Source organism: Zootermopsis nevadensis, unplaced genomic scaffold (genome assembly GCF_977971745.1).
Source record: "Zootermopsis nevadensis isolate Lab colony 2312 unplaced genomic scaffold, Znev_1.0 Znev_ptg000023l, whole genome shotgun sequence".
Lineage (NCBI taxonomy): Eukaryota > Metazoa > Arthropoda > Insecta > Blattodea > Termopsidae > Zootermopsis > Zootermopsis nevadensis.
This window is the reverse complement of record NW_028259155.1, coordinates 7749845-7771008: the sequence shown is the minus strand read 5'-3', so window position 1 is coordinate 7771008 and position 21164 is coordinate 7749845. Positions and strand designations below refer to the sequence as shown.

Below are 21164 nucleotides of genomic sequence, written 5' to 3'. Positions count from 1 at the left end.
CACAGGTATTCAAAAGTTGGTCCCACGGTATGTCTCAATTCCAGTGGTGAACACGTTGAAAAATAGCTGGACACTTGCTGTATCTGTTGCAATAAATATTTCCATGAAATTGTGTTTTGTTTCTGTAAATGGCCCCAGGGAAACTTACTTTGTGGACGAGCCTCCTATTAATGACAACTAAGAGGAATGAAAATTTGTGTGAAATTACTGATATCTTTAAAATTGAAGGGGATGGACAGACTCTGACTGGCACATAAAGGGCAGGGAGAAACAGAAGGGCTGAATATTCGCATGTTTTGCTTCTCCGTTCTGAAGCTCTTCTGTCAGAACTTGCTACTCTAGATTTGTCACACAAGAGATTCAAACATAAATTTTATTCATTCCTGTATTTAAAGTGCGAATCTAGTTAAATATATTTGTAGAAGCATTTCAAATGTGACACAGTAAACTTTTCAGAATGACTAAAGACATTTTTTATTTTCAGTGAACACTTTGGCTTTTCCCAGTGACATCTGTTTGCCAATCCCATGTCATAACTCAAAAGACTTTAATTGAAGATGTAAAAATTATTAAGAAAAAAACATTATTTAATTTTATCCAAAATGTCTTACAATAAATAAAAGAGGCAAGGAGAACAAAAGTCGTGATATCTCAATTTTCTGTGGATTACTGGTTATCCGTCCTCTTAGGTGGATAAATAAGTAACAATGTGTTAACAAACCTGTAATTGTTTCTAGGACATGAGCCGGAACTGGAGACCTCTCAGGCCTGCAATGGTAATTACACATTAGTTGTATACAAATGCACATAAAGGTAATCTGAAGTGAATGAATATAGAAGATATCCCAGGAAAACTTGTGTACATTTGGTAAGAGGTGTAAATGGAAATGAGGTTAGGTTTGTGGTCACATTAGGTTCTCAGTTTGGTTATTGAAAACAATCATTACATAAATAATAAGTTTTATAGTATTATTCAATTCTAAAGGGTTTTGACGACGGTAGTTTACACTCAAAATTATTCATTGTCAGGACTTTTTCCATCGTCTGTTCTTTAAAATCATGACGTTTCGGAGGCTGGTTCTGTCTCCGTCTTCAGGTGAGAGGTACCTACTCTGTCCAGTGACAGAGACTAGCTCTATCTAAGGGACCCAACAGAGTAGGTACCTCTCACCTGAAGACGGAGACAGAACCAGCCTCCGAAACGTCGTGGTTTTAAAGAACAGATGATGGAAAAATTCCTGACAATGAATAATTTTAAGTTTATAGTATTATGCTACAGAAGCAGGAACATGTAGAAAACATAATTCCTCAAATTTTAATGTTTTGGAAGGTTAATTGTAGAAGACTAATTTTTGCATGATCAAAAGAATGATATACGATGTGTGACTCAAACATTTCTAGATAGAACTTTTTTTAGGACATAAGGCAATGCTGATGGATTGTAACCATGGAAACTATTTCCATAACTCATTAACTCATTAACTCAGTGTAGGAGGGTGTAGGTGTGCTCATAGTTTGTTTTGTTTCTGGTGGAATTTGTAAAATATGCACCCAATGTCTGCCAAACAAATTAGCAGCAAGTTTTTAAACAATTATTCTTAAATTTTGAGAAAGGGATGGTAAAACCTGCTGAGAATCTTCCCAGATGATGAAGCTATGCCAAGAACATGAGGTTTTGAATGATTTTAGATGTTCAAAGAAAGCTACAAGTTGCGAACAGTGAGACGAGTGTCTAAGAAATCATTCTACAGAAACCGATTGCTCTGGGCTTCGTCCTCGCATGGGGTTTGAAATGTTTATAGTTCTCACACTTTCTTAATCTTCGTATGTGAACTCTGGTATGTATTCTTTCAGGAAAACAATACACTACTGACAATATTCTTTATGTGTCAGTCTTAAGTAGCATGATGATTATGAACTTACTGATTTATTTTAATATATCAATACAGATAACTACTGATGGATCACATTCTGTACATCTTCTATAAAATTGTCTTACTACACTCTTGTTACTTATTTAAACTAACATGGTTGTATTACACATACGAGGTGCGATCGGAAAGTTTCAAGACTGTGTCAATAGAGGGCGAACCGGATGTAGTACGAGCTTCTGCCGCTAGGGGGTGCGGCCTACATTCATAGTGAATCAGTGTGCCAGCCGGCATCATCGAATTAGCATTTGTTTCTTAGTTACGGGCGTTTTGGTAGTGCATTACACCGACCCTCCTGCGATTTCGGAATGGCGTGCATCAAATTTTGCCAAAGACTCGCCAAAACGGGTACGGAAACCTATGAAATGCTAAAGCAAGCATTTGGGGAGTCAGCAAACTTTTGTGTGGCATTCACGTTTTAAAAATGGCCGAACCTCTGTCGATGATGACGAGCGTTCTGGACGACCATCTTTGAGCACAACACCCGAAAATGTTACGAAGATTCAGCAGGCCATTCACGAAGATCGACGTCGTACCATCAATGACTTGTGCGACATTGTTGGGATAGGCTATGGGACCTGTCAGCTGATTCTAAAGGAAGAACTCCACATGCAACGCATCATGACAACGCGCCAGCGCACACCACCCTCAAAGTTCACCAGTTTTTGGCCTCAAACACCATGGCCGTCATCCCGCACCCTCCTTATTTGCCATGTGACTTCTTCCTCTTCCCAAAGATGAAAATTCAGCTAAAGGGAAGGAGATTTGAGACGATAGAAGAGATTCAGGCAGAATCGCAGATGGTGCTTGACAGGCTGACAAAGAAAGATTTCCAGGGATGCTTCCAGGCTTGGCAGCGGCGCTGGGATCGTTGTGTTCACTCCCAGGGGAACTACGTCGAGGGTGATGGATGTATTTAATACCTGAGATAAGTGTACGGATCTTTATAGGCGCAGTCTGGAAACTTTGCGATCGCACCTCCTAGACTGTGAAATATGGTACTGGATACTGTGTCTAACAAAGCTTCACAGATATTTCTGTAATTGGAAATAAGCTTTCTGTCCTCAGCTTCAGCAATGATCATTGTCATCCTTTAGTATACGTACAGATGAAATACAAGGTTATTCACATAGAGCTGGCAGAAAAGGCAGTGCATATGTACTGTTAAAATATGGCAACTGAAATGCCAGAAAGAAACAACTTTTTCAACTGTAAAAAAGCAGTCACTCAACAAGAAAACACTTCACACACATTGCGTAGATGATGAAAGACTCTCGGGTTACAAGGGACGTAGGTGTCTGCAAGGTGAATAAACCATATCTTCTGCCCAATGTTTCGAGAGCAATATCTGCTCTCGTCCTCAGGGCTGCTGGGTAATCGGTCCATTCCTTTGTTGCACACTAGCTGATGGGAACTGGCAGTGGATGGCAGGTAGTAATGTTGCTGTGGATGAGAACGGAGATTGTTCTCGAAACATTGGGCAGGAGATACGGTTTAATCACCTTGCAGCCACCTGACGCGGCTTGTAACCCGAGAGTCTTCCATCAACTTCAATCGCCATGAAAGCTTCACTTTATACACTTTGTGTAGAGTTTCATAACGCATTCCATAATAACGTGGTTTAATTTTTGCAACTGTAAAGATTGGCCGTTTAGTAAGATTTTATGAGAGCAGGGAAGTTCCAAGTTGTTTCACAGGGATAATGCATTTAGTAGGACAAATGAACATTTCATGTGGTGAGAATTTTTTAAATATACCAACATTACTGATATTAAGATTTCTGTCTTCTGGGTTATTGCGCTGTGTAGTCTGGTCGATGTTAACCAACGTTTCAGAGGTCATACTGCCTCCGTCATCAGGGCGATGAATATATTCATCGCCCTGATGACGGAGGCAGTATGACCTCTGAAACGTTGGTTAACATCGACCAGACTACACAGCGCAATAACCCAGAAGACAGAAATCTTCATATTCACCGCTGTGAGAACCTCAAGTCTTACATTACTGATATTATTTTCTTGAATTTGATAGTAACCAAATGCTTTATTTTGTTATGTCCAGAAATGAAGTAGCACAGTGGACACCTTGAAGAATATGAAGCTTATGTTCTCTCACCTTGCGCTGATGTCTGGGTACAACAGAGGAGTCTCATCTGCACTCACAGAAGGTAGTGAACTACTGGAAGTTCCAGGTTGCTGAATAAACATTAAAAGACTCCATATTAGAACAAGCATAATTATGTAAAAGTATTAGCATTATCATTGAAAATGTTTATGCTTGCTACTGCTTTATTGGGGTGATATAGTTCCATGAAACTTGGCACCTCACCCCATTTTGCACAAATTTCACGGATCAAAGAAGTAGGAACATCCTCCCTTCCTTCCTCTTCCTCTGAAGACATTTCCTTCACAAACGCCTTTTGTAGCTGCTTCTGTAGATCAGAGACACGAACACCATTTTCATGTTTGGCTATGATTTCTTTTCACTTTGCTTCTATCATTGTCTTTCTTTGGCCCCATGGTGTCCTATTTAATAATTTATAAAAAAAAAAACACAAAACACACTGAAATACAAGAGAAGGCACAGTGAATTCGAGCGAACGAAAGCTACACAGCAACTGACCATCTCGCCGATCGGTGTTGGTGACTCGGGGTATTTTCTTCTTCTACGAATACTGCCAACGCTGATACTCCCAGCTTATTGCTCCACGATGTTGACGGCTTACGTGTTCGTAAATCGAGACACAGTACGTCATCCGAGACGCTTTGTGTTCGGAAAATTTGTTCGTAAACTGAATTGTTCGTGATCTGGGGCATTTGTGAACCGAGGTTTGACTGTATTCAGTTTCTCAATGTCCTGATGATATTATGTTTTTGCACGTATATTAATTTCTTCCTCTTATATCTCTTGAATTATCCATTATCACAGCAGTTCGCTTAAAACCTTTCACTTCACCACATAGCTACTTGTACCCTTCTTCTAACGATATCTCTGACTCCTCCTTCCCTTTCATTAGGCCCAGCATTTATCTCAATCTCCTCATCCCTTATGGTCCAGATCAACTCATGTGTTTTACCTCCCTTGTTACTTCTTTACACAATACCTATGGCTTACGCCCTCTTGGCAACATAACAGCCTAGCTGCACACCCTTCAGTGCAAATGCATGCTATGCAATTAAACACTTTGCCCGTAACACAGAATAGATTAATAATGATGCAGTAAGTGAAGAAACTTTAAAGCTTTCAATGAATTCCAAGAATGTGAGAATAAATCACAATACACATTCTCCAGTGGTCGGTCACTTGGAAGGTAGTTTATTAATGATGCTGCGCCAATGAAGAGGTTTATTTATAACTGAATTTTGTGAAAAGATGCTTGTGTGTGTTGATAGAAATGAAGTGACTGGCCCGATTCAAAGTAGCGGGACAAAGAAAATCATAAAAATTCTCAACCTGGATAACTGGTAATTTCTTAATATAAGTTGTAAAATTACGGCTTCAGTTAACTTACTCAGTAAGACTGAGGAAAACTGTGAAAATTTCACTTCAACCAGCTCAACTCACAGCACAGTTGAACTTGAAGGTGGCTAACTTCCAAATAAAAAGTGCCAAATTATTTGGTGTGATGGAACTGCTCTTTCCATACGAGTGAAAGATATTGTAATTCTGAGAACTCTAGGAGTCAAAAGGAAGTACTGTACATACCCGAATGTGAGACTCCTCCTCCAGTGAGTCATCAAGCATGCTCTGAGTGAACATGTTTCTGTTAAACAGGTTTTTCAGTTCATCAGGAAGAAGTCGGTTTCTGACTGTTCTGAGTAACTTCTGGGCAGGAATGATGTATCGATGTTGATCAATAACGAGATGGTCTTCACTTGCATCCTAACAACAATGTAGTTACATTACTGACCAATTGACTGGAAGTACGTCACAGGCAAAAATACGTAATTTCGTAAGAATCCACACTACGGAATGTCATTGAAATCCATTCAAGAGCCATTTATCGCATGCAAGAAACAGTCGACAAGCGGGCGTTCACATACTGCTGTGAAAGGCACATAAAAGGGACGTTATAATAGGAATGCTTGGATACATGAAAAATACAATGTTCAGGCTAAAGGGATGAAATTTTACATAGCTTTGAAATTTTACTTCAGAATAATTTTAAAATTAAAATGTAAGTTTGTGATCATGTATTACTCGAGATGCGTGTTCCTACCTGAACCCTTGTGGTGTCTTCCCATGATTGCATTTGTTCTCTCATGTCTTGTGTTGATATCTGCATCTGCACATCTTGGAATGGAACTCTTTTTTTCCGTGGTCTCCTTGATGGAAGGGTAATGTGAACGTCTTCGTCAAGTACAAGTGGCGGAGCCTGATAACATACAAAAGTCACAGGTCCTCATTTCGGGACAATCAGAGACGAAAAATTATTATCTGCATTATTTCATTCTTTGTGTGATTTTCACTGATGCTATCCTGTTACATATTATCAGAGCAATTTATTCCATATCCTTTGTATATCAGGAGTTGGGGTAGCTAAGTCGGTACAGCAACTGACTACAAACTAGACGACCATGATGCTGACCACTCACCCCTATCTTGTGCCAAGGTCAAAAATGAGTAGGAGCTATACCTGCTCCCTCCCTCTACATGGCATGCAGTGGGATACTTGTACTTATAATAATTTCTTTCATATCTTCATTGGTATTTTTATCTCCTGTTGCTCCTTCTCTCCCCTTCCAGCCTTGCTGAGGTCTCCAATCTCCCACTGGTTCTCCTGCTCTGCCTACCGTCAACCCAATCCTCTCTCACTGGTCTGGCCAGTCTGCTCCTGTATCTACCTTTTCTGCACGAGGCTTACTCATCACCCTTATGACGGAAAAAGTATGCTCCTCTGAAGTGTTGTACAATATCTACCAGACTACGTGGTTCAGTATTCCAGAAGACAGCCATCTTCAAACAAGGTCTTTCTTGACACCTTCCCTGATTATCCTGAGACATCTCAGACTGACAACATTTTTTGGACAGGGAGGGAATTAACTCGAGTTAATTTGGGCTATCTCAGCATTATAATCGTAACAATTGTGTAAAATTTTTTGTACAGAATGATTAAATCTTTTTCATCAAAACACATAAATAATTTAATTTCTGTATGCTCCAAATGTGCAATTAAAAAGGATGAATTTTTGTGTCAGAAGGGGTAAGAAATGATAGTCACTCTTTACAAATTTGTAAATATGACGACAGATGATTTTGGATACCAACAGTGCACAAATTGAAAATGTTTTCACTCAATTCTTACGCTCCAGAGACATCCGTGTTGAGTAACAACAAACACAAGGTAGTAAGTCATAACTAAATACAAATTAAAAGTGGATCATCGTTTTGGTTAGACATTGTAGGGTTTTATTTGCTTTCAGTTTGCGGATGGGAGAAGAGCCATCATCATGTATTGGGTTTGCATGTGACAGTGATCTCTTGGCCTTACTCAGTTTAAATAATTATATCATAGTGTTTTAAAGTACACTGTTTTTCTTCTTCTTACTACTTACGGAGACTCTCCTTGTTCTAGGAGGTGGCGGTGGAGGAGTAATGGGAGGAGGAAGAGGGGTTGATGACCGTGGAGCTGGAGGTGGGTGTTCATCCTCAGGTGCTGCCACTGTTACAGGAATTTGTGATTCTGAAGGAAACTCTGTAGGTCTTTGAATTTCCACATGGATTCCTGGAAGTTGTTCAATTGCAGGAGCAGGAACAAAGGATTCATCAATTTCTGGTGCTTGTTCTTGTGGGCCAGGACCTTTCCCTTCTCTACACAAAAGTAAAGAAACTTTTGATTCTAGCTGTTGTACACTACACATCACAAATGAAATACATGTGTAGCTTCTAGAGGAAAAAGATAATTTTCATACAATTTAAAACAGTAATGAATGTGGTTACTATTTTATAATGTTTTAACCCTTTAAATCCAAAGATCATATATTATTTAAGAATTCAGTCCATACCTCAAAGAAACACAACACTTGACCATTACAAAGATCAGTTGGCTAATGCTGTTTAAGGTAATAACTGGTTTACACCGAGAATAATACGAAATACATATAAAAGAAATTATTTCTCCACGGCTGAAAATCTGCATATCTCTGAAGTCACATGAGATACCATGTGTCAGAACCTGCTCAGAGTCATTATTATAGGTGTCTCTGGCAACCTCATAAGAATAGCAGTTATGACCTTAAACTCCCCTTAGTAACATTACGCAGTTTCTCTCTACCCTGCACAGTACAAAATAAATCAGTACAGATGATGATGACAGCAGTGTCTAGCAGGTAATGGTGCACATTCTGAAACTTTATGATAGTGAACCTTTTCATATGCAGTAATGAAATTGTTGAATTTGTTTGTATGAAGCTCTTGTTCTAAACTGTGAGTCAGGGACATAATAAATTGGGAGTTTTGGAAATCTGACAGTTTTATTAAAAAATATGGTGTGATCCAGGAATTATGCTCACTGCACAGTCTATAGCAGTGTTAGTAGTAGTAGTGATGATGAAGACAATGACATCCGGCTTCACTGTTGTGATTTCTGTCCTGCTGAATTATGATAGGTCACTGATATTTCTTCAACACACTTAGAGGTCATGAAACAAAGGTCCTACCATTATTTTCTAAACAAATGTAAAGGACCTTATAGTGGATCTATGGATATTGTATATGTACGAGGTGCGATCGGAAAGTTTCAAGACTGCGCCTATAAAAACCCGTACACTTATCTCAGGTATTAAATTCATCCATCACCCTCGAAGTAGTTCCCCTGGGAGTGAACACAACGATCCCAGCGCCGCTGCCAAGCCTGGAAGCATCCCTGGAAATCTTTCTTTGTCAGCCTGTCAAGCACCATCTGCGATTCTGCCTGAATCTCTTCTATCGTCTCAAATCTCCTTCCCTTTAGCTGAATTTTCATCTTTGGGAAGAGGAAGAAGTCACACGGAGCTTAGAAAGGAAGCTGGGATCGGTTCTTGCAAGATCTTTGAGCTCCTGACAAACGAGAAGTCGATTCTGCTTCTGGTCCTCAGACAGGATGCGTCGCATGTGGAGTTCTTCCTTTAGAATCAGCTGACAGGTCCCATAGCCTATCCCAACAATGTCGCACAAGTCGTTGATGGTACGACGTCGATCTTCGTGAATGGCCTGCCGAATCTTCGTAATATTTTCGGGCGTTGTGCTCGAAGATGGTCGTCCAGAACGCTCGTCATCATCGACAGAGGTTCGGCCATTTTTAAAACGTGAATGCCACACAAAAGTTTGTGCACGACCCATTGCGGACTCCCCAAATGCTTGCTTTAGCATTTCATAGGTTTCCGTAGCCGTTTTGGCGAGTCTTTGGCAAAATTTGATGCACACGCCATTCCGAAATCGCAGGAGGGTCGGTGTAATGCACTACCAAAACGCCCTTAACTAAGAAACAAATGCTAATTCGATGATGCCGGCTGGCACACTGATTCACTATGAATGTAGGCCGCACCCCCTAGCGGCAGAAGCTCGTACTACATCCGGTTCGCCCTCTATTGACACAGTCTGGAAACTTTCCGATCGCACCTCGTAAGCTAACATAAAATTGCATGCTATTTTATTATTCTCTTCTACTGTAGTTATAAAATGCTGCAAGCTATGAGCAATTACCTACTTTCGCATCAATTTGAAATGATCACTATTTTTAATGATTCTAGGTCTTCTATAATGTTCTGTATTTCTCATGGAATCGTATGTAGATAAAGAAAAGTTGAAAAGAAAATTGATTAGGAAGTGATATGATGACCATGAGACCATGAAAATATATGCCTTGGGTTTGATCTGCGTGTGAAACCACATGAAGAACCCTTTAACACTTAAACTCCTGTTGGTGTTGGCATTATTACTGATTCAAGGTTAATTTACTGCAATGCCAGTAAAATAAATAAATACTTACTGATCCTGAGGTTGCACAAATGTTTCTAGGTCTGCTGCAGATATTTCACCAAAGCCCTGCCAACAAAGCAAAATTTTAATATTATTAAACCTTAAAGATTCCTTGGTGACTCTTGTTAACGCAGTAATGGACCTATGGACTCTATAAAAGTTGGTAATTTCTCGACTACCTGATAATACTATTAATTAGGGAATTTTGCACAGAAATAAACCATCGCCCTGATGACGGAGGCAGTATGACCTCTGAAACGTTGGTGAACATCGACCAGACTACACAGCGCAACAATCCAGAAGACGGAAATCTTCATACTCATCGCCCTGATGACGGAGGCAGTATGACCTCTGAAACGTTGGTTAACATCTACCAGACTACACAGCACAACAACCCAGAAGACAGAAATCTTCATACTCATCGCCCTGATGATGGAGGCAGTATGACCTCTGAAACGTTGGTAAACATCGACCAGACTACACAGCGCAACAACCCAGAAGACAGAAATCTTCATACTCATCGCCCTGATGATGGAGGCAGTATGACCTCTGAAACGTTGGTTAACATCTACCAGACTACACAGCGCAACAACCCAGAAGACAGAAATCTTCATACTCATCGCCCTGATGACGGAGGCAGTATGACCTCTGAAACGTTGGTTGACATCGACCAGACTACACAGTGCAACAACCCAGAAGACGGAAATTTTCATACTCACCGCTGTGAGAACCTCAAGTCTTACAAACCATCTTTACATTCTTCAGGCATTAGGTGTCATGATGGCATGCTGGACCGAGCTCACAAAGAGAAGCGATTTTCAAGCAGCAGACCCCATTTTTCTTCAAATGCTTTCAGGCATAGCAGAAACAACTTTGAAGTGATCCACGCATTGCCACTGTTTTTGTAGATGTGTGGCGTGGTTTTGACGTGCTTCAAGTCATCATCTTAGCGTACTCACACTTCTCAGTAACTAAAGGTTCTAGGTTTTCCGTAGCCAGTGCCGTTACTTCCCACTGACATCTAGCTGTTCACAAGCATGTATTCACAGGGAATAATGAACATAACAAAAAACTTACCATATACTAATTTCAACAAATCATATTATTCTGTACAAGCACTTTAAGTATGATACATAACTGAAGATTGTTCTAAAATGTTTTGTTTCATCAGTTATACTGAATGCACAAGAAGGATTTAACAAAAGCCATTTCAGAACAGAATAAACTTCAAGAATATCTGTAACTTATAAATCAGTTTACAGCGAGTCTCAGAAAATTTTTAGTGTCTGTCCAACTTCTAACACTCATGTAAACGAACAATACCATTTCGTGGTTGGAACTCATATTTCATGTTCTAGGTCTGAAGATGCCTCTTTTTAAGTTTTATCTGAAGCGCCGGGAGAACCTAATCGGTGAAATGGCCTGTGTCAAACATTAATGACCATTTATGCATTCAAAGGAAATGTTATCTCACCTGACTATCTACCCCGAGCAGCTGAACGGGTGCCATTTCATCCCGCAGCGTAATTCTGTCCTCTGGAACTCTTACAGCTGCACCATTCACCTCCAAGTGGTCAAGAAGATCAATGCCAAGGTCCTCCAACACCATAATTGAAGTTCTGGGGTCGACTTCCACTTCAGAAGTTGGCTCATGTATTCTCTGTCCTGTTATTCACACATAAAGAACTTTAACCAGTTCTATGAAACTCTTAAACTGTCCGACACTTACGCAACGCCCTACTTTATTTATTTATTTAGTGTTCTGTCTGACGACAGGTCCATATGAACAGGATCCTTCCATCCTTTTCTCGGACTGGGACCTGTTCATATACGTTCTTGGCAGATGATCCAGAAGTAGTTTGGCATTGCCTTCTTCTGTGTGTGAATGGAGTAATTGTTGGGATGCCACGGAGGAAAACTCTGTGTTGCCTAGACCACGGCCTTGCCCAACACAAGTTATAAATTCGGGCACCGCCGGGAATCGAACCCGAGACCCCAGGATTACAAGACCAGCGTTCTAACCGCTAGACCACCGTGTTAGACAACGCCCTACTAGATATGAACAATTAATTCCTACACCATCTTTATCTGTTTGTGATCTATTAAATGATGCTGTCAGTAGCTCAGATTATATAGCATCATTTTAGTTCAACATAAAACTCAGTGTGTCCAGTTTTCTAAGACGTGCAAAATTTAGATGTTGATGTTGTTCTGGGTTATGACACATTGAGGACATACGCCCTGAAGATGGAGACGGTATATTTCTCTGCAATGTTTGTATTTACCTACAAATTCACGTAGCATCGTAACCCGCAAGAACAACATCAACAACTTCACTGTCATGAGAACCTGAAACCTCACAGAATTTATATATTCATATTATGCACCAGACAAACAAACATAAATACATTCATGAGAAATTTCAGAAAATATAGGACGAGCTAGGCAGGGTGTGCAGCATGCATGGAAAATGAGAATTATGTACAATATTTTGGTTGGAAAGCCTGAAGGGAAGAAACTACTTGGAAAATGTGGGAGAACATGGGAAAATAATATTAAAATGGATCTTAGGAAATTAAATTGGGAGACAGTTGATTGGATTCATCTGGTTCAGGATACTAAGTCATGGATGGCTGTTATGAACATGATAATGAACCTACGGGTTCCATAAAATGTGGGGAATTTCTTGACTAGTTGAGCATATTATTACGCAAGTACATGGACAGTGAGTGCTCTGTTATACTAGACTGTGTTCCTGCCCCATGAAAACAGTACTGAAAACTTTTCATGTTGCATTCTCTTCAATACTTCTCTGTACCTTGGTATCAGGAATACTCCCATTTGTGCCATAAATGAAACACTTACGTTTGAGGTGAGGTTCTCCATCAGGTCTCGTCCTCCCATCATGTCTTCCTGGGATGGAGCTGTAAAAACCATGATTACATTAGATTAATTGTTAGCTAGAATCCACAAAAATAAAATGTTGGTCAATTTCAGGAGAGCTGATCTATGAAGGCAAGGTGGAAGAAATCCAAGTTTAGTTTAAATCAGGCTGTCATGGTGGTGCATATGAAGTTGGCAGCTTTCTCGGATATTGCACTGCGTGGTCTCACAGAACTTGACTGGCGTTTCAGATGCGTGTACTGCCTTCATCATCCGAGCAGTGAGTAAGCTCAGCATGGAAAAGCAATTTGAATTTCTCATCTCTAATCCTGAGCCTAATAAATCCAGTCCGCATTTCCCCCCACTCACGTTTTAAACATCCATTTTTATAATAATATATTATAATCTGTTCCTAGTTCTTTCAAGTCCTTACTGGCCTCTGAGTCAAATGCTATTTTAAACAGATCTGATCATAATGTTCAAAACATTAATTAATTTAATATCATAACGAGAGGAATGCTCAAGAAAATATGCGACTGAAGCAGTTCGCTTACCCTTCAATGCCCCTGGATGTGGAGTACAAAGATAATGTACAGACTTCATCTAGAAGAAGAAAGAAACATATTCAATAAAAATTCAAACAGCAGATATTAAACACATTTTAACACTCAGTAATTACAGTAAAAGTAAAGTTTGTCCCACTATACGCCATGTAGGCGTTTGGGGTGAGAGGAGGTATAGCTCCTCTCTTCCTTGACCTCAGCACTAGATGTGGGTGAGTGGTCAGCATCACGCCCCGGCCGGCTTTACCCCCGGGAAAGGACCCCCGGTACCCATTGTAGAGGAGGCTGGGTGGGCCCCAGAGCCGATCTGGACGCAGAGGCTAGAGGAAAAATCCTCTGCCCTCGTCGGGGATCGAACCCCGGTCGTCCAGCCCGTAGCTAGACACTATACTGACTGAGCTATCCCGGCTCATCAGTAATTACAGTATATTACAATTATACATCTAAAAATTAACTATACAAGGGAAAACATGGCATGTAAAGGATGAGGAACTACGAAAAACAAACTGTTTTCCCATGTCTGTCTGTCTGTCCACATGTAACAACTTCAGAACCACTGAGCACATTTTCATCAAATTTTATATTGCACAGTTTACTAAAATTTCTGGACATGTTTCAACTTTGATCAAATTTGGAGGACAATAACAGGAACTTTACATGATGACCTATGAACTTTCTTGAGCAGATAAGTGGCTCGTTAGGGAATTTTGAGAGTTTCAATTAACATGAGAGCCAGCCAGACAGATCAGGGGAAAGAAGTTGGAGATTCAGGTTCGGCTGACAACCCGGCATGGAGAATTTCAACTCAACTCAACATGTATACTTACTCATGAAAGAAATAAGCTGTGTTCTAAGGGCAAGTATAATTCCATGGCACAGTTTGGTTGAGAGATACAGAGAGAAACGATTACCAATACTTTCAGGCAAATGATCAGGATAACTTCCAACGATGAAATTTTGAACATCGTTGCTGAAAAATGAAACATAAAATATCAATAACGAGAAATACAGCTGGACACAAATAATTACAATCATGAAGGTAAATTAAGAAAACCTTTCAGTAAGTCTCTTAAAAGTCTTTCAAAAACACTGAAACTTTACTTAGATTGGTTTGTATATTGGCATGACACAAGCAACTTGCCAGAAATTGGTATAAAAATAAAATATGTTTTAGATTTACCTCCTTAAGTGACTGATATACTGTCTTGCATGGATAAATTAATATAATGTTTTGATATATTCAGTACATGGACTGTAGATTGCATATGTTTCTGCTCTGGAGTCTTTATTCCATAATCTTTTAATTCTGAGATTTACAATAAAAATTGTTTTACCTCCATATTCCCAATATGACAGACAGTATTAACCATGCAATATTGAAGTTCACAATCCAGCCACAGACAACGCAACCACGGCTCACCATAGACCAACAATGGAAACCGCAACTTAGGCCAGTGGACTTTAAGCTAAGTAACTCAATTTAAATACACCAAGTCTTGTGCAATTAAATGTTCAGTTTGGTATTACATGAAGTACGGTTTTATAAAGTGTGACCCTTTCATGCTCGGCGCTTTATAAAAAACCATCATCTTATGAATTGTATGATTTAATAGCCAGACTAATGAATTAATGTCTTTTTTTCACTGATGATGATCTCTTGAGGTTGAAACGTGTTTGGCACAAAGTGATTTGTTTGTATGCACGATTTTATATATGTTAGGTAAATATTCAGTCCCGCGCCGTAGACGCGCGGTCTGAGGCATCATGCTTCGGACCTCCGATACGGAATGTGCGCTGGTTCGAGTCTCGGGGGAGAAGAAATTTTATCATGAGCTTTCGACCAGTGTATGGGACCGGTGCCAACCCAGCATCGTGAAGAAATTGGGGAGCTACAATGGGTAGCGTAATCCGGTCAGGAAAACTAGCAATGGCTGGGGGTTCGTCGTGCTGACCACACGTCACCCTATATCTGGTTGGATGATCGTTCACCTCTGCTTAGGCATGTGAACACGAGGCGAGCAGTCAAGTTAGTCGGCTTTGGCTCTCTGGAGCTGTTACGCCACGGATTTAATTTTTTAGGTAAATATTCAACACTGCACGACATGCTAGGTTTCAATATCCCCAATATGCCTACATTACATGAGGCAACTACCTTTACCTGATAAATCAGGATCATGTAAGCATTTCAGGTCAAATAGCCAAAGCCTTTTGAGTGCAATAAAATTCCAAATGCATTCTTTATGGCTTACTATGAGTAATGATGTTAGCAGGGCAACCAAGGGAATAACTAATGTAACAATGGTATCAGAACGAACAGTGGTATTCAAGGTCACTGTTGCAACAGAATGCTTCAGCAGGCTAATGAAAGACATGACATACAGGTGGAAGGCCTGACAGATTCTGCACGATGTGCAGGCCTTACAATGGTGAAAGCCCAGTGGTGTCGAAGCACAGAATGGCTGAAACTATGGAATCTGAAAGCCTGGGGAATGTTTGGGAAATGAAGCCTGGTGGGTGAGCTTCAAGAGCACAAGTGCAAGGGGCCCAACCCCACTGAACAAGATCGCTGGGGAAAAGCTAAATCTGTAAAACTGTAGGGGTATCAACTCGGGCTTGGATCAAGATTTGGAGAAATCTCTGTTATTTTCCCTAGGGGGTACAGACCCCAGAGATGACCTAGCCCAAGGTGGTCAGTTCTGGTGGTACTCTAACGTGTCACGTTGGAAGCCTGAGGAAGAAGCAATGAATTTTGAAATTATAGGTGGGCACAGAACACCCAGGAGCAAGAAGCGCAGTGGGCTAGGCCTCAGGAATCAAGCATCCTGGGGAAAACATAAATGTGAAAAAGAATACTTACACAATATGAGGAATCGACATTTTCATGACTTCTCTATTATGTACCTTCCTAGAATTTGCCAACAGCCAAATAACTGTAAATTTTCCATTTGGCTTGCGGCATAGCAGATCATAGGAATAAAACATGGTTTAAGTTGTCCAAATTCCTGAAATAAAAGTAATGTGTAGCATTAATCGATCAACTTGCATAAGATGGCATGTCGCACGTCAGTCTGCTCAGTGTTCGCAATGAATAGGAGTGGAAAATCAAGTGGCTTCTGCTTTTAAAAAAAAGGGTGTGCTATCACGCAAGCGGACACTGTGACGCGGCCACAACAGAAGTGCAGTATTTCTTGGGGAATGTTCTGTGTCACTGATGTCTGCTTTAGTTTCAGGAATATGTAAATTTGTAACATTCTTTTTCCCCCAAGATAAAAAATCAGAAAACATCATACCTACACATTTAAGTGCTTATAAAGGCAACTTTTAAGAGTACATAGAAGTCCACACTAACTTAAGCACAACCTTTTGAAAATGAACTATTTTCTAAGTATTTTCTATAAAGATTCTAAAACTCACGAACAGATTTTACATATCCTTCCATGAAACATACTATTCCTCTCCACTTCCTGGCTAAAACTAATATATTTCTGCATTTGCATCAACAATTCTTCAAATGACTTTACTGATACTAATTTACTTACAAGTGAATTATTACCTTAAAAACTATTCTAAAACTTGATGTGATATATTGCTCAGTCACATACATGTTCTTTCTAACTAAATGCCATCATGACAGTAAAATTAAATTGTTATACACACGCTGCCTCTGTTGCAAGCAATTCTACATTCTGTGTGGCTGTAATTTGAATATGTGTGGCTCAGGTTTCTCAAAAAAGGAAAGCCAATGTATACTTAGTAGGATTTGATGTTCTCATGGTGTTGGGTGTGAAGATGGCCGTCTTCTGGGTTGTAGTGCCGAGTGGTCTGGTAGTAGTTTGTTGATGTTCAAGAGGTATCTGGTACCTCCATCATTTAGGCGATGAATAAGAGGCAGCAATAAACTTCTACCAGACCACTCGGCACTACAATCCGTAAGACAGACATCTTCACTGTGTATTTTCTTGCATATTTATGCATCTTCAAGGCTGTATTTAGGCTTGGTGCTTCTTCTAAAACAAAGTGATGACAATGAAGACAGTGTTCTCTAACAGCAAGGGGCTGTGAGCACCTCTCATAAAAATATTAGATAGGTAAGCAGCTTTAGGAACTTAAAAAACAAAATTATATAGTACAGATGTTATCAACATTAATATTAGAATGTCTTTACTTATATCACTTCTGTGTTTGCAAACTACTTATTGTTCAATTATTCATTTAAAAGTGAAAAATGAAACATAACAACAATTGCAGCCACAGATGATGATTCATGTCAATTTCTTTCAACCTGAAACTGCATGCTGGTTCACCCCAGCACATTTTTTTCATAACTAAACCCCCATGAAATTACTTTCCCCAGAATATAAAATATGCTGACCTAGTATTATATAACCAAGAAGGCATACTTGTGAGACAAAAATATCACCCTGCAATGCAATATGTTCGACAACCTGAACGGCATCTTTTACATTTACTAAACCTGTCGTACAGAGTCCTTGAGAAATCATAAGTCACTTGGCTACTCAAAAGTTTCCCAAGCATTCATGAAACCTAAAGGTCCATTACCATGTGTCTGCCACCGATTCATATACTGAGCCAGATTAAACCAGTACAAACCCTGATACCATTACCCCATCCCCCAGATGATACATTTGAGAATGTGGAAGCAAATGTAGAATATTGGCAGGGGAAAACAGAATGACGCCGAAAAAATGTATCAAAGAGCCACTTCACCAACCACAAACCCCTAGATGGACTGCCCCGGGTGCCAACCCAGGCCTCCGCAGTGACAAGTTGGCGACTAGTCGCCTGAGCTACAGCACGGTCACGATGCAATTTATTTCCAGATCACGTTCTGTATTATTTCTCTAAAAATTTATTTACTCAGTCGCTGTATCTTCAATTGATTGCTCTTTAAAAATTACATGATTAAGGAATTACTTACGAAAATCGCTTCTTTCTTATTATATCCAAATTCCAACTGTTTTACCGCGCAGATGTATTTCTTTTTTACTTTCCCGCTAATTGGTGGCCAATCGGTAGCGAGATGTGCTCTATCGAATAGGAATTAGTTCGATTGTTTCAAGACAGGGAATAATTCAAATACTTGACAACAACCTCATACATTTATAACTACGGCAAACGCAAACTTTCGGGAGCAAATTTTGGGCCTATAAAAGTGAAGGTACACAGAGGATCGAAATATCTGTGGAGCACCAGAGTTATATAAATTTCTGGCTAAACATGTCGCGTATCGGTGATGCAGGGAGAAGGAGCAAGTGTGGCCTACATCAATTATCTGTGAATAAGTAGTATAATGGCAGACAAAGTGCCAAGATCATCCTTGAAGAGAAAATTTCCATAATTTTAATCCATCACTTGAAATATCACACATCGCTGAAATGACGTTTTTAATACTTAAAGGAAGATTATTCGCCTGTGGAAAAGTTCCTAAACTTCTTTCCGATCACCAGCACAGGTGATGTTGCTACTGTTTTAGAAACATTAATTATCCATAGAAATTGTGGGCTATCGAGGCCATTCCTAGGTAGTGCTGCTAATACGTCAGAACATTTTGAGGTTCTCACGGCTTCCGCAAATGAGTCTTGTATATTAGTACGAATGAGAATTCTGCATTTCACTCACTCATTCGCTCCGTGGTGCAGGAATTTTTTTTAAAAAAATAGATTGTATACTCGGTTTGTCAAAAAATAGCCCACTTTCTTAATGGAACCCAAAGTTCATCACCGTGTTCACAAAAACCCGCCACCGGACTCTGCCGAGCGAGCTGGATCCATTTCTCTCCATCGATTCCCATCTCCCTAAGGTCCATCTTAACCTTGTCATCCGCTCTACGCCTAGGTCTTTCCAGCAGTTCTCCCTTCAGGCCTCCCAACCAATACCTTGTAAACACCCCTCCCCTCCTCCATGCGTGCCACATGTCCCGCCCACCTCATCCTCCTCACTTTAATCACCCTAACAATATCAGGTGAGGCGTAGAGGCCGTGAAGCTCATCTTTATGCAGTTTTCTCCAGGATCCGTCTTCCAAGTTCTCAAAGGCACTTAAACTTTGTTGCTCCCTCAAAGTGACAGACCAAGTTCTCCACTCATGCAGCACAACTGACAAAAATACGCTTTTGTATATTTTAACCTTTAGTTTCCTATTTATGTAAGACGGGAGGACAAATATTTTTAGACTGAATGACATGAGGCATGCCCTCATTTTACTATACTCTTGATTTCGTCATGAATGTCATTCTGACTGGTCAGAGTCGTCCCAAAGTACTTCAATTTTGTCACATTTTCGAACGATTCATTAGCTATCCTTATATTTTGGTTCTGTCCTGAATTCTGATGCTAAGACATGAACGCATACTTTACCTTCTCTGCATTTATTTTTAGACCAACCTCCCTACTAGCTCTAAAGGGTGTCCATTGTTGGTTTTATAGTATTTATATCATCGCCCAACAGATTAATATCATCAACATAGGCTAAAAGCTGATGCGTCCCATTCAATTAGAAATCGCCCTGATTTTTTATCTTTCCTGGTGGCATATTCCAAGGCAGAATTAAGAAGCAGTGGTGATAAAGAATCTCCATTTCAGGCCATTCTGAATAGGAAATATATCGGACAAATGTTTACCTACACGAATTTTGCTGGAGGTTTAATTTAAATGCACTTTAATTAGCCTGACTACCTTCTTAGGTACACCAGATTCAAACAAAATATTGTAAAGAGCTTCTCTTTTAACTGAGTCATAGGCTTTCTTGAGGTCTGTAAATAGTTGATGGACTGTCCCATTGTATTCCTAGTTTTTGTCTGGTATCAAGGGAATGTAGAAAATTCGACCAATTGTAGATGTATTACTTTGGAACCCACACGAATAATTTAATTGGCATATGGTGTTAACCTAGCCTGAAGAATGTTGGATAATATTTTGTAGGTGATTGATAAGACGGAGATTCCTCGATAATCATTACAGTCAGTCTTATCGCCCTTCTTATGAATTAATAAAATAATATATTTCTTCCTCATCCCACATAAAGCAATTCATTTTGTGTGTCTCGGAACGCCTCCTGCTTTAATCAATTCGGCCATAATCTGATCAGTGCCAGGGATTTATACTTTTTCGACTTCTCAATAGCAGTTTCCAATTCGATGGGGCTAGGTTCTGGCACTTATGGATCAGCCGTGTGTGTATCTGTCTGGGTAATACCATGAACGCTGTGAACATTAAACGCCTGGTTAAAAAATGTTTTCCAACTATTCAAAAGGCTGTGGGATCTGCGAGCAGATAACTATTCTCATTTTTGTTAATATTTACTCTAGGTTGGAAATTCTGCATTTATAATTTCAAATTTAGTTTACATGATAAAGGCGAATAATATGATATTGAATATACACTCATAATAGTTTTAATCATAGATTATTTATTTTAAATCTTTCCAATTGCGTTTGTGTTTGAATGCTCTTGTGCCTGCCATATTAAACTGACATCTTTGCCACTTACTCTGTTGGAATCCATCTGTACGGAGAAAATTATATATTTCTTGCTGCCAATTGTCTGGCTGTGTAAGAAATATAAGAATGTACGAAACAGTTCTTTTATAATTACGCCTCAAATTAAAGATTTTGTTCACTAGGGAAGTAAAATTAAAGAACCAGTATCTGTATTCCTCGATTCAGATGTGGTTTCACGTGTCTGATTTATAACCTACTACAAATTTCATCATGTGAATAAAGATGACAAGTAACTTGTAGATATTGGAATTCATTTTACAAGTAGTGTACATCACAGCAGCCTATCATTTTCCATCTACCGTGGAATGTT

The 21164-nt window shown here is 39.7% G+C and overlaps 1 protein-coding gene across 2 annotated transcripts in view; it reads right to left on the bottom strand.

Annotated features, from left to right (window-relative positions):
- The window catches only part of LOC110831939 (uncharacterized), a 26319-nt gene extending 5155 nt beyond the window's left edge, over window positions 1-21164 (bottom strand). The window contains exons 1-12 of one of the 2 annotated variants that reach the window (XM_087354580.1): window positions 18276-21164; window positions 16194-16338; window positions 14164-14306; window positions 13328-13376; window positions 12756-12814; window positions 11365-11555; window positions 9901-9956; window positions 7487-7742; window positions 6151-6306; window positions 5637-5813; window positions 4047-4126; window positions 722-768 (exon numbers count right to left, since the gene is read on the bottom strand). In XM_087354580.1, coding sequence (XP_087210706.1) covers window positions 722-768; window positions 4047-4126; window positions 5637-5813; window positions 6151-6306; window positions 7487-7742; window positions 9901-9956; window positions 11365-11555; window positions 12756-12814; window positions 13328-13376; window positions 14164-14306; window positions 16194-16318 — 1339 coding nt within the window. In that variant the 5' untranslated portion in view covers window positions 16319-16338; window positions 18276-21164. The remainder of the gene's footprint in view (window positions 1-721; window positions 769-4046; window positions 4127-5636; window positions 5814-6150; window positions 6307-7486; window positions 7743-9900; window positions 9957-11364; window positions 11556-12755; window positions 12815-13327; window positions 13377-14163; window positions 14307-16193; window positions 16339-18275) is intronic. The other variant, XM_022068463.2, reaches the window with a different exon arrangement.